Source organism: Trypanosoma equiperdum, assembly GCF_001457755.1.
Source record: "Trypanosoma equiperdum strain OVI genome assembly, contig: ctg_1821, whole genome shotgun sequence".
NCBI classification, from domain to species: Eukaryota; Euglenozoa; class Kinetoplastea; order Trypanosomatida; family Trypanosomatidae; genus Trypanosoma; species Trypanosoma equiperdum.
Window position 1 is genome coordinate 25506 of NW_027123862.1, and position 12918 is coordinate 38423.

The 12918-nt window shown below is 47.7% G+C and overlaps 7 protein-coding genes across 7 annotated transcripts; all 7 read right to left on the bottom strand.

Annotated features, from left to right (window-relative positions):
• Positions 1 to 1290: 1290 nt before the first annotated feature.
• TEOVI_000531500 (uncharacterized protein) lies at positions 1291 to 2838 on the bottom strand (the record flags this gene model as incomplete). Its single annotated transcript, XM_067223273.1, has 1 exon — positions 1291 to 2838. One exon carries the CDS (start codon positions 2836 to 2838, stop codon positions 1291 to 1293), a length of 1548 nt encoding a protein of 515 aa, XP_067079374.1.
• A 696-nt stretch (positions 2839 to 3534) lies between these two features.
• Positions 3535 to 3750, bottom strand: TEOVI_000531600 (RNA polymerases N / 8 kDa subunit, putative; the record flags this gene model as incomplete). The annotated part of the gene is made up of 1 exon (XM_067223274.1): positions 3535 to 3750. The coding sequence occupies one exon, from the start codon at positions 3748 to 3750 to the stop codon at positions 3535 to 3537; it is 216 nt and encodes a 71-aa protein (XP_067079375.1).
• An 892-nt stretch (positions 3751 to 4642) lies between these two features.
• On the bottom strand, positions 4643 to 6292 carry TEOVI_000531700 (Uncharacterized ACR, YagE family COG1723, putative; the record flags this gene model as incomplete). Its single annotated transcript, XM_067223275.1, has 1 exon — positions 4643 to 6292. One exon carries the CDS (start codon positions 6290 to 6292, stop codon positions 4643 to 4645), a length of 1650 nt encoding a protein of 549 aa, XP_067079376.1.
• Positions 6293 to 6927: 635 nt separating this feature from the next.
• TEOVI_000531800 (Alpha/beta hydrolase family, putative) lies at positions 6928 to 8055 on the bottom strand (the record flags this gene model as incomplete). The annotated part of the gene is made up of 1 exon (XM_067223276.1): positions 6928 to 8055. The coding sequence occupies one exon, from the start codon at positions 8053 to 8055 to the stop codon at positions 6928 to 6930; it is 1128 nt and encodes a 375-aa protein (XP_067079377.1).
• A 643-nt stretch (positions 8056 to 8698) lies between these two features.
• On the bottom strand, positions 8699 to 9169 carry TEOVI_000531900 (calmodulin, putative; the record flags this gene model as incomplete). Its single annotated transcript, XM_067223277.1, has 1 exon — positions 8699 to 9169. The coding sequence occupies one exon, from the start codon at positions 9167 to 9169 to the stop codon at positions 8699 to 8701; it is 471 nt and encodes a 156-aa protein (XP_067079378.1).
• Positions 9170 to 9774: 605 nt separating this feature from the next.
• Positions 9775 to 11148, bottom strand: TEOVI_000532000 (Mitochondrial glycoprotein, putative; the record flags this gene model as incomplete). Its single annotated transcript, XM_067223278.1, has 1 exon — positions 9775 to 11148. One exon carries the CDS (start codon positions 11146 to 11148, stop codon positions 9775 to 9777), a length of 1374 nt encoding a protein of 457 aa, XP_067079379.1.
• A 1161-nt stretch (positions 11149 to 12309) lies between these two features.
• On the bottom strand, positions 12310 to 12660 carry TEOVI_000532100 (dynein light chain Tctex-type, putative; the record flags this gene model as incomplete). Its single annotated transcript, XM_067223279.1, has 1 exon — positions 12310 to 12660. The coding sequence occupies one exon, from the start codon at positions 12658 to 12660 to the stop codon at positions 12310 to 12312; it is 351 nt and encodes a 116-aa protein (XP_067079380.1).
• Between the last annotated feature and the right edge of the window lie 258 nt (positions 12661 to 12918).

The window sequence follows — 12918 nt, forward strand, 5'->3', positions numbered from 1 at the left end:
TGGCCGACTTCCCCCTTTACCGCAATTACTTTCGATCACTTGCTGAAATCAAAATCAGAAATGTCCTTTCTTTTCCCCAATTTGTTGTCGAAATGTGGCACCGCCTTCTTTTATTTTTGAAATTTTTATTTTATTTTTCTTTCAGTCACTGTCACACTCCCACCTTCCACAGCAAAGTGTGATTCCACAAAGCTACAACAACTGACCAGCCACACGGCAAACCACTCAAATGAGAGCGAGTGCAATAAATGCTGTTCCTGTAGTAGTTTAAATACGGGTTGCCTTCTTTATTTCAGTTATTGTTATTATTATTATTTTTTTTTTTTGAAGGGGGTGAAAAGAATATGCAACATTCAAATCAAAGGAATGCAAGAGAAGAGAAAAATAAGGGAGGTTTTTGGTATCATTATTATGCAAATAATTTGAACAAGGGCTGCCATCGATCCATTTGGGAGTGAAACACATCATTTGAAATAACAATAGGGGCACGGGAGTGAGAGAGAACAAAAATTAAAAAAAAAAGAAAGCCATGGTGGTCCGACAGAAAACAAACGTACGGATGGGGCCATGGGCCTTCGCGGCGCAACTCGTTTCCCCCTTCAGGCGATGCTGCCTGTAAGAAATCCTTCCCCTTTTTTTCTTTGGCTTGTTCGTTTTCCTTTTAAAATGACGGAGAGCAGCAAGATAAACTACCCAACTCTAAAAGGAAACGAAACCACAAAAACAGCAGCGGCTTCGGTAAAAGGGGGCCCACGATTGGACCAGTACAGATACATCTAGCTCAACATTCAATATTGGGCGCATGAGGCGCCCTTGGTCGAAACCGTCCTCTTTTTCTACTTTTTCTTTGTGCCGTTCTCGAGTTGTTGTTGTTTTTTTCTGTCTCCGTTGTTCTTTTCGATCCATTGTCTTTCTTCCCATAATCGCCTAGAGGAGAAGCACGAGGTATCGATCGGAACCACCGGTAAACACGAAAACACAACAGTCAATCCAATTCTACACCTGTTCTTCTCATATTTACCTCGCACAACCTCCCTCATCCACCTTTCTTTTTAGTGTTGTTTTTTGCACTACTCTATATATGTCACCACCATAACAAAAAACAAAAAATGAAAAATACACATACACACATACATACCATAACTTCCGTCGCAGGTTCACACGAACGTGTAAGTGCACGCACACCCGCTCTAATGCACTTCACTTCACTTCACTTGGCTTGCGTATTGTCTCGCGGCTCCTCCGTGTTGTGTCAAAAGAGAGGATGGGAAGCAAGTGTTACATAATTTCTTACACGTGCAACTCCATTGCTTTCTGACGCAGGTAAGGATTCATGTTGGCTGGTAACTGCGACTCCACATATGCCCTATAGCGCTCTTCATCCTCCTTTACTGCCTCCTCCAGTAACCGCTGCGCTTCCAATTCCATTGCTTCCTCACGTCGCTCATTCTCCTTTCTCTCCTCCGCTTGCAGCTTGTGGATGTGTTGCAGCAATTCCGCCTCTCTGCGCAGCCGCTCCGCTTCTAACCGCTGTTCCATCCGCACCCTCTCCGGGTGCTTTCGCATCTCTAATTGATAAGCCCGTGCCTCCTCATCGTCCATGAAGCCAGCACGGTGTGTTTGTGCCTTACGGATGTTTTCTGGAAGCACCTCTGGCTCCACCTCACCCATCGTCCTGCGACGCAATTCTTCTGCCTTGCGCCGCCGCTCCTCTACCATTTGCTGCTTGCGCGCGTCATCGTCAGCAGCCATACGACCAACCATATCAGTCCACCGCTTCTCAAACACGTCCTGGGTTTGTGCAATTTGCTGCGTCGCACGGTGCTCCGCTTCAAACGCTTTGTGGCTGATTTCCTTGGCCCTCTCAAAGTATTCCCGCTTCCTTTCAATCCGTGCTTTAATATCCTTCTTGGCCTCTTCAAGGGCCTGTTCCTGTCTTGAGTGCTCCTTCTCCTCAAGTTCGTCGCGTTTGATGCGTTCCAGGAGGCGACCATGCTTAGAAAGCGGTGGTTTCGCTATACTTCGATTGTATTTGTCCACCTCTGCCATCTTCTTCCGCATGTCCATGAACTCTTCCAAATTTTCCTGCTCCTCCTCCTCTGCTGCACGCTTGGCCTCAATCGCGTCATCCTTGCTCAAGGCCTTCAGCTTCTTTCTCTCAGCAATCTGGAACATCATCTGTTGAAGGTGGTTATTCTTGAGATCTACTTCACGGGCGATGCGGTCATACTTCTCCTGCTGCTCCTTCAATATGTGATCGTGCGCCCCGCTCATAAGTATCTCCTGCTCCCTCTTCTGTTGTTCTTCCTCCGCTTTCTTAACCTGCGCCTTCACGGCAAGCTGCGCATCGCGGTCCTTTATCGCTTCGTCCAGCAGAATAAGACTACGCACATGATGGCTACGTGGGTCTTCCTGAAGCAGTTTCATCGCCATATGTGCCTGCTTTTGTTTCCTTTCCTCTTCCTGGTGTTGGCCACTCAACTCAATCAGCATTGCTTTGCGGCGTTCCTCCTCTTTCTTTTCCTGTTCACGGAGGCGTAAAAATGCTTCCTGCTTAGCTTGGAGAGTATCAGGCCAGTCAGCAACACGTGCCTTCGATGCTTCCGCCCGCTGTTCATCCACATGGCGGCGATATGCGTTGTAGCTGTCTTCATCAGCAGTAAGGATGTGGCGGATGTTGCAAAGCTCACTTTCGCTCATTACACCCACGCGTCGTGCCAACGAACCCTTTGCCACGGCATTTGCGAAGCCGTACCTTCGCTTAGGGTCAACACGTGCTCGACCAACTTGAGACGTTGAGGACGACAACACTTTTGTCGATTGGGTTTGCCCTACCATATTTGTATGTTTGCTAACCTGTCACAACTTCGTTCTTTTCTTTTCTTTTCTTTTTTGCTTTTCTCTTTTTTGATAGAACACTGCAGCGGTGGTGCTGACAACGGACGCAGCAGGCAGTGGGAGGTAACCGCAACTAATCTGTGTAAATAAACCTAGAGGGAGTGAGTAATTAACTAAACAAACTGAGAAATGAGAAAAGGGCAAGGAAAAGAGAAAGCATAATGCCGGGAGGAAGTGAGTGCACCATTATGGTGACCAAAGAATTCAAAATGCGGCGATAAAACACAAAAAATACAAACTCGAGTGGACAAGACATAAACTTTTACTCCGCGCCCTACACCATTTTCCTTTTTTTTTTCGTGCATGTGTCTTTTTTAAAAAAAAACAGGAGGAGATAAAGCGCAGCATAATAACGAGCAGGACACACACGTTAGTCAGGGACAGTAAGGAATGGAGTCAATAAAACTGGAGAGTTGAACATGTCCCACAAACTGCGAGTATTTCATGGAACGTGATGCATAACACACGCACACACATATATACCCTTCACTTTCTTTGCATGCACATGTAATTTCCCCACCACCCCTCTCAAACCGAAGAGCTTATTCAAATCAAAACAAACAAAAGGCAGGTGGCACGCGCATATATCTCAACCCCCCCCCCTCTCAACCTTGCGTTCATAACGGCTTCTTTCGCTTACACCGCAACACTGGAGTCAGCCGGGTTATATTTCAGCAAGAGATCGGAGAAGTCCACATGTGTGAGAAACATGCGGCGGCAACAGAACCGCCAAAGGTTGAAAGCATCCAATGCAGCTTCTTCTGACGAGCCCTCAGCAACAAGGTCAAGATACAACAGATATTTGTCTGCAATAACGTTGCCGCATGTGAAACACCGAACAGGAATGATCATCTATGTACTCGTACTTTTCCCTTTGTTTGACTTTCCCCTCTGTCTGATGTCGAATAATATGGCAAATTCCCTCACAATATTTGTATTATGCCTCACTCTGCCTACACCACTGAAACCCCAACTGATATTACACACACGACAGTGCTTCAGTTCTTCGTGCTGGCCTGCCACAGGTGCAATTTCTTTTTACTTCTGCAGGCAAAGAGGCGGGATGTCGATACCTCTAAAGCTTAACGTGACCACGTGAAGAAAAAGAAAGAATAGGTCAAATTGGTTGAAGGATAAAGAGAAGAGGAAACGATCAAATTACCCCTCGCATGAACAGAAGCACACACACGAACGCATATATATATATATATATATATATATATATACACATGGATACTCTTTTGTCTAAGCACACGTCCAGAAGAATGCGAAACTAAAGGGGCCAAAATACAATAGTAGGAGGAGGGTATAACAAAGAATATATATATTCTTTTATTTAGAGAAAAAGAAACAACTGAGTACTAAATATTAAACAAATATGAAGTGGATGTAGCCCGAACTAAAAAAATGAACCAATAGGGCTTGAAACGAAGTTCCCTTTATTTTCATCCATTTCTTAACTGCAACGCATAAATCGGCAACCAACAGCGAAGAAACAATGGGAAATTATTATGCAAGGCACCAAATTGTACCACCTCTCCCATATTGCGTTTCAGCGCCTCCGTTAATGTTAGAAACATTGGAAACGCACAACCAACACCACATTCTCCACAGGCACTTTGTTGTGGCACCCATTCCACAAACACAGAAACCTGGTACTCCATTTATTATTATTATTTCTTTTTTTGCTCTCTTTGCACCCTCTTATACCTACACTTTCCTCTCTTAATACTTTCTTTTTCCCTCACTTCCCGCGTTCCACCCAAGGCTTGATGTTAATAATCAACTCCAGCACACCAAGAATAACCTCCACGAAGACGAGCCAAATGACAATCCACTCCAGCCGCGCACCATGACGTTGTGAGAACTCCTCCGCAATCATCGACAATATTTCGTTTGCTGCGTCCAGTTTATTATCCAGTGCCTCAACACGCTCCGCAATTTCAAAATACTCCTTGGTAGCTTGAAACACTGGCTTTAAGTAAGCGTTTTCCCAAAAGAAGTCGGGTTCATCCATGAGATTAGATCCGCTCTTAAGCATCAACCGATACGACAGCACCTCCCCACGGAGTTGCAGAAGCCGCCGTTCCGCAATGGTCACTCGACCATTTTCACGCAGTTCCCGCGGCAGCGGGGAGCATCTCTCCGCCAGTTCTTGCACCTTCAGCTCAAGGTAGTCAATTTTTGCTGACTGCGCAAGGGCGTGCGAAACGCATAACATGCACACATTACCTGTAGAAAAATCCCCACGACCACATGGAATGAGAAAGTGATCGAAGCGGAGTTGCTCCCGAAAGTGTTCATCAGGTTCCAGCGATTCTTTGCGGGCAAGATTGTATGTACACCACACAGGGTAGTTTGCATTCACCAAATGCGTGGCATAGCGGTTCACCATAAGGTTGGAAATAGGGCTGCTGGACAACATAAAGTCGTTCTCCACAATTTTGAAAAAACGCTGGTCGAATCCCCACCACACCACCGCCCCGTACCCAAACACAAACAGATCAAAGCCGGCACTTCGGGATAGTTTCGTAAATGCAGATGAAGTGGTCCGATCGGTAACCTTTTCACCTCCAGCAGGGTTGGTGCTTGAATTATCCAAATTGTTACCAGAGCCATCCTGGCAACCGCTGCCTCCAGCCCCCAAGCCATCACCGCGTGGGTCCTTTGCCTTCATCTCCCTGTCAGAGAAGCGAATATGAAGAACATCGAAAGCAAACTTTGCATAATAACCCTGTGCACAGTAGTATGACTCCATCTCACTGAGACGGAACTCATCCGCAACACAAACATAACCAACACGCCCCGTTGGTGACGTTCCCTCATCTCTCATGCCGCCACCTTTACCGAGCGTTTCAGCATCACCGGTACGGCGGTACTTCGTTTTACGTAACGCCCCTTTTGGCGCCCGAACACGCATGCCACGATTGGGGTAATAATTGTGGCTGCCGTACTTTGGGTAGGCCTTAAACATGGGATTCAATGGACTACCCAACACCGGTGAAGGCGTAAGCGGCCCCCCTGCATTTATGTTCCTTCGCTCAACCCCACCACCAGAGGTGCCACCACCATAGGCTTCCACAGCGACACTTCCAGGAGCCACATCAGCAACAGCCGCGGGGGTCGTTGTCGCGGCCGTGTCAATAACAACATCTCCAGCCTTCATTGACCGTGGTTTCCACATATCCGCGCGTACTTGCACAATTCCTTTTGCCTCATCGTACGCCACGTCATTGTGAGCAACGTGTTTTAGTTCATTCACAATTTTTGACTCATCCACAGCGAGTATGCGCGCAATTTGATCCACGGAAAAGGATGAGTTGCTACTATACAGTAGTTCTAGCAGCCGGTTCCGCAGTTGGATGAACCCTGCATCCGACTCGCTGTCAGTCATGTCAATCTTCAGTTTACTACGGCTACAGTGGCGAAGGGATGAAAAACAATTAGAGTAACACCAAGCGAAATGAGCAGCCGATGTAATCATTCCGTTTAACACTCGGTTCAACCCAATTACATTGGTTGTCGATTACGATACGCCCTGGTTAAAAATACGCTAATAGCGCTCGCTAACTACAGCCGGCGCTGGGAGGCGAATAGGCAGCTCAGTGGCAGCACCGCCAAGGGGCGAGGGGAGAATAGTGAAGTATGGAAGGCACCTCAATGATGAACACACAGGTGTCAAAACGATGAAATTAGGAGGAGCAGGCGTTCGGGAAAGGAGTGGAAAAGGGAACAGATCCGCTTCCCATGTAATCTCCTAGCATCCTCTCCTTGCTTCCATTTGCATGTTACTTTATTTACTCCGTTTCTCCGCTTTTTTTTCTTAATATTCAGCTCTTTAGAAGGGATCTTTTCCCTCCGGTGCCCCTCACTTATCCTTTCTTTTTTTCCTCACGCATTCATATTCTTGGCATCGGTCACGTCAAGTTGCGAGAGAAATGAACCCATCCTCTCTTTCTGCAAATCGGGAGCAAAGCCAAACATGTCCACAACCCTCGAATAAGAGCTTTGATACGAGCCGATCCCCGTTTACAAATACTCCGTCAAAAACGGCACTACGACGTTCACAAACTCTTGCATTTTTTCGTAGTGGACAAAGTGGCCAGCGCCCTCCACCTCAACTTCAATCGCATTTGAGAAAAACCGAGGAATGAGGCGACGGTCCTCAGGTGTGTTGTAGGGTGAATTTTGCCCAAAAACGAACAATGTAGGCAGCGAACACCTCAACGGAGCCACCAACTCACCGCCTCGGTCACGTGAGACTTTCTCACTTGCAGAGAGAAACCAACCAGACACCCCTAGTGCAATAGAATTATAGTCTGCGCGAAGGACTGGCAGGTTGCACCGCCACGTTGCCTCCTTTGTTCTTGGATCGAGGCGAAGGTTTGTCAGCAGGAAATCACGCATTGCCTTATTCGAAACACCCACTCGCTCAAGTTCTGCATTCCCATCACCAAAACTATGTACCCGAGACAAGTCAGCAGCCACCATGGCATCAAGCGTCTCCGATGAGTTTTGACCATGCTGCCGATGTGTCCCCAAGGCAGTGGATGGTGTAATGTCCACAATGACGACCGCCTTCACACGCGGGGGACGAGCAACGTTGTCTCCCTTGCAGTCATACAATATGTCGTATAACGGTTGCGTCTCCGGCAAACCCATCGCACGGTTCACAGCCCGCATCTCCGCTGCATTCCCTTGTTCGTCACACCAACCGTAGTAGTCACCGCGTTTGCAGCGCTGCTCGAGTTCCTCCACACCCGACTGCAACAGCAGCGAGGTCTCATTAGCACGGCGAAGCATCGAACCCATTACGGCAAATCCGCCCATACTGTGCCCGATTAACACTATTCCCCCGTCACCTTCCGCCCCCGCTCGAGATTGCCACTGCCGTTGTTGCTGAAGTACAAAGTGCTCGATGTCCGATGCCATCGTTGCATTTGTGTGTGCATTGAAGTGGGGACTTTCTCCGTGATTCCGCATGTCAAGCATGTGGATTTCCTCAAGCCTTCCGCGTACCCCATCATGTGCAGCAAGCCGACGTCCCACCGACATCCAGTTGGTGCTGTTGCCCAACAGGCCATGCGCTATGATGATCTGTGAGCCGCACTTCCCTGAAACACCTCCTTGCAGTGTTTTCTTGGCTAAAGTTTTCATTGCGTTGACTATTCAAACTTGCTCCTTTGGTCTACCTGTATCCGTCCTTCACCTTATTACGTACTAAAAACCTCTGGCTTCCCTGCACGGCTGTGTGAGCACTGGCCCCCTCCTGCTTTTGAAGAGCACGTAGGAAAGGGACGACAGTCGAAAGAAAGGAAAGCAAGTAAAAGAGAGGACAGAGTTGCAACATGCAGCCGCACTGGCACACATAAACACCAAAACACACTTGGAGGGGAAAAGGAAAGCGAGTGGGAACAGCATCTACGTGTATGTCGGTCAAAGTAGGTATAAGCAAGAACTACGAAGCAGGTGCACAGATGCCCGTAAAAATCTCACATAAACATATGAATGGAAGTGAGGAAGGGGAGAAACAGAAGTAGTGCGACTCTTTCTCTCCTTTGTACTCTAAAGTTGCGCTGAGGTGTTGCGAGACGGGCGGAGCCATTTTCAAGGCGAAATAAAAATATCACACTAGCGCTGGGAGGCGGAATCTAAAAGGAGATGATGATACCACAACATGGGATACAGCCACTCCCACCAGCGACGACGGTGGCAGCAAAGGGGGGGAAAAAAAAGACCATTACTTCGCCCTTGTACAATACAAACGCACTTACTCCATCTCATCCTATCTCATCCCCCTCTACATAACACCGCCGCCCCCTACCAGTGACACAAACTCAAGGTAATTGATCCGACCTGTTCTGTCTGGATCCAGAGTGGAGAGAAGCCTAATGGCATCGTCGTGAGTGAGTTTCTCCGTTCCATATGATACAAGCGCATGCGTCAAAACTTCTGTAGAGACGAAACCAGTTGGCATGTCATCTGTTTCAAACAATTTGAATGCCGTACGCAACTGTTCAGGGGTATAATCCGTCTGTACTCGCTTCGACATCATAGCAACGAACCCATCAAAATCAATACCATTGTCTGGATCATTACCGTCGGCGCTACGGAGCATATGCTCGAGTTCCTCCTCCGTGGGTCGAAGTCGAAGTGTCTCCATCAACCTGCGAAGCTCAGTGCAGGAAATGCGGCCGCTGCGGGTGGTGTCCACAAGATCAAACATCTCTCGAAACTCTTCTAACTCCTTTTCGCTAACAGCATTTGCCATCTCTCAAATATATTATTATTTTGTTTGCTTTGTGAGTCTTCCTCACCCCTCTCCAATACAATGGAAGGTCGTACACTTTAGTTCAGACGGACTATATATATATATATATATATATATTTGTGTGTATATGTGTTCCCGCAGTATCCTTTCCGCAAGGTTACAAGCGCTTCACCCTTTTCCTCCCTATTACTCAACTTTTACGCTTGAACTCGTCGAATATCCACTCGCTGATACGTCTCCGCAACCACGTAGTGTTTTCTCCCCGTACCTCGATAAAACACTAATTCCAACCTGATCCCCTCTTCTTCACAGAAAAAAATATATTTCAGGGCAAAACTTTTCGCACATTTTTTTTATTTAAAGGAGAGTTAAAAAGCATGGGAACAAATGATGAACCACGCAAATACACAGAAGAAAGCAAGCACAGAAACAGAGCATTTAAGGCACGCACTACGATAAACACCACACTGCGTTCACCCCTTGATACAGGCACAAAGACACACACACACAGATGAGCAAGCACATATGTTTAGGCTGACATATGAGGAAACAAATCAATCCGTTACCAGAAACCCGCCAACACATTCGTCTGCATAATTTCTTCCCTATGCAGTTCGCGATACAGCATTTGCCACATGCTGTACTTGTCCCAGCCACGTCATGTACTCCTCCTGCTCTAGGAAGAATTGCATTTGACACACATACTCGCACAGTTGATCTGATACACCCAAGTCGCCTTTGATGTAATCCAATAAAGCGTCACACAATTCCCTTGACAATTCACTCACGTAGGGACCTCCGTAGCAAAGAGCACGACTGTACTCACCCGCACTACCACAGGAGTCCATCAGCATCTCAAATGCAGGATAATAAGGTCCGTAGCATGAAGAAGAACACGCCACGGCGGCCTCATCAGCTACTTGTTGAGGTTGCGCAACTTCCTCATATCGCAGTCGAGGATCATCAAAGCGTCTCTCCACCAGCGGCCGACGCCGTCCCCTTCGCCGAAGGAGTTCCAAGAAGAGCGGCTCACCATTCCCGAAACATGCGTGCTCAACAAGAGCCTGCGCTTCCTTCATGGAAAGAAGCTGTATGGATCGAATGCGCATCTCACTGTTAACACTGGCGAGACATACGTACATGCTGAGAGCACCGTCCTGTGGGGTACACGAGAGTGGCTGAAGAAGCTTGTTTGCAACCCTGTTGTCAGGCACCGTTTTCTGCACAACTAAGTCAAAAGAGGACCACTCGCAAATGTCCACTGTGGGGTCATGTAATGACGGGTCGTACACGCGGAAAGGTGCAAATACCGTCAGATGCACATCAGCACGACTCAGCTTGGGGGAGTCGTGCAACTCGTCCATTCGTTGAAGTGTGGCGCGGTGACCGCGCCCCTCCCGGTCGTACCCAACAGTAACCTTCGGTGAAGACTTGCCGTCTTCCTGTGAGGGTGGTTCCTCCTCCTCTTTGGCATGTTTCTGCCTACCTTCGCTCCCTTTCCCCTTTTGCGCATACTTGTGCCCACCTTTTTGTAAAGACTGCAAAAAAATATCGTGAACGCTACGATAACGCCTATTGTTCAGCTCCGCAGACTGGACGCCGTTCTTTAAAGTGCGCGTCATAACGAAATAATTAGACCCTGAAGGATGGCGAACCCTCCAGCCAAGTGGCGGTAGCGGTGGAATCGCCGCAACGCCATCTCGCGTGTCACGTTCCACCTCGGCTCGCAGTTCCGCCGCTGCCGCTGCTCCCAGCGATTCGGCGATGGTCCGCAACGATACGCGCTCACACGTCGAAGCCTTTCCACCTTCCCCCGTGCTGAAATGCAGCCGCCCGTCACTAACAGAGTTGCTGTTAGTGTCTACGAGGCCGCTGATATCATCAATGTTGTTCTGATGGGTCAAAAAACGCCGAGAACAGCACAACGGCATGGTCGCGCGCGCAAGGAGAGATAAGCTGCTTCGACAACATACGAGCATAGAAAAGATATGCACTGCAAAAGTGGAGGCGACAACGCTGAAAGAAAAAAGCCGTGAGTGCCAATGCGCGTGGGTGCAAAAAAAAAACAAAACAACGCGTCGCCAGCTTTTGTGTACTCGGTATTGTTATTCCCACTTATTCTGTAACCGCCCACGGTGGTGTGTCTCCTCCCCCTTGCTGCTCCACACACACACACACGCCTACCAGCAGTGGGATTACAGCGGCTGGGTGAGAACACAGGTGCGGATAATGCCTGATAAATGGTATGCATAAGAAGGGAAGAAAACATTATAAAGGAAGAAAACCGAGAGAGTTATAGTGGTAAAGAAAAATTGTGACAGGGCTGGGGCAAAGAGTACGATGACGGATGGGAATAAAGTGGCAGAAACGCCAAAAACTTCACACACAGATACATGCGGGTACGCCACTTCAATACCGTGCAGCTCGAACAAAGATAAATTCACGCACCTTCAGCACACGGGGGAGTCGAGTGAAGAGTAAAAAAAAAAACAGAAGGGTGGGGCGAGAACGTAAAGATTACACTTGCGCAAATGTGTGGTCGAAGGGAAAGAAATCTAAGGTAGAACGGGTATAAGACAGTATGCAGGGGAACAGACCACAGGTGGGAAAAGGGGGGAATGCAATGCGAACATTCCCATGGATGTGTATGCTGCAGCATCTTTCCAAGTGGACGGCGCAGACGCGCCCAAATTCCGAAAAAGGTAGGAAAGTAGATAAATTGAGTGGGGGTGAAAGAAACCTCTCGAGTCCAGTAGAACATAAGCAATCCAAACCCCCTGATGCCCTTTTCGTCCTTCCCAATCGCTTTCCACACACAATCCTCTACTCGTCTATTTGAAAACACGCACGCACGCAACCTGTCTATTTCACCACACTTCACGTAAACAAATAACCAATCGCAAACCAACAAGCACACACACAAACACGTACGTATAAAATAAATAAATAAATATATATATATATATATATCACTTTTCCCGTATGTGCACGGTGCGGCATTTGTTGCTCCCCCTCCCCTCCCCTCCTCTCCACTCTCCTTTCCTTTGGTATTCATCGCTGTTATCTTCCCTCTCAAATCTTTACATGTGGCTTATGCCGGTGGGGGCGGCGAAACGCAGTGCCCGAGGATATGATACCCACTAATCCAGTTTAACGAAGAAGACAGTCACGAAGCAGTGAAGTGTTTCGTTCTCGTAGGGCACATGCACAACACCATCAAAGGTGTTGTCCCATAAACTAATGAAGCCGGTGGAAATGGCAGCCCCGGTGCGCTGCATAATCACACAACTGACGACAAATTTAAAGGGTTTCTTCAAGTCCGTGAGGTTCTTTAGAACACTGTCGACAACATCGTCGACCCAACTGTCCACCTTGCGTGGATTCCATACCTCCTGCCCAAACTTCATGCGGAGCAGCGTTGCCACCTCTTCCTGGATAACATCGCTGTTGACAGTCACATCTTCATGGGGTTCTTCGTGGTTATCTGCCATTGTTTCAGCACGCTCTCCAGTTTCTTTCCACAATACAGTTTTGGCTTCCTTATTTTATCTATCAAGTACGAAAACTCTAATTTATACGGTACGAACCCCCAACCCTGTTTTCAATGGCCTTCGCACCTTTTGCACTCTGCCACAAAGAACGGCGGAAGGCATAATCGGTAAAACGCAACCGCAGCGAAGCAGAAATTACAAAAATGAGAAAAATGTATGAAAGCAGAAAAAGAAAAAGAAAAAGAAAAGAAAAGAAGA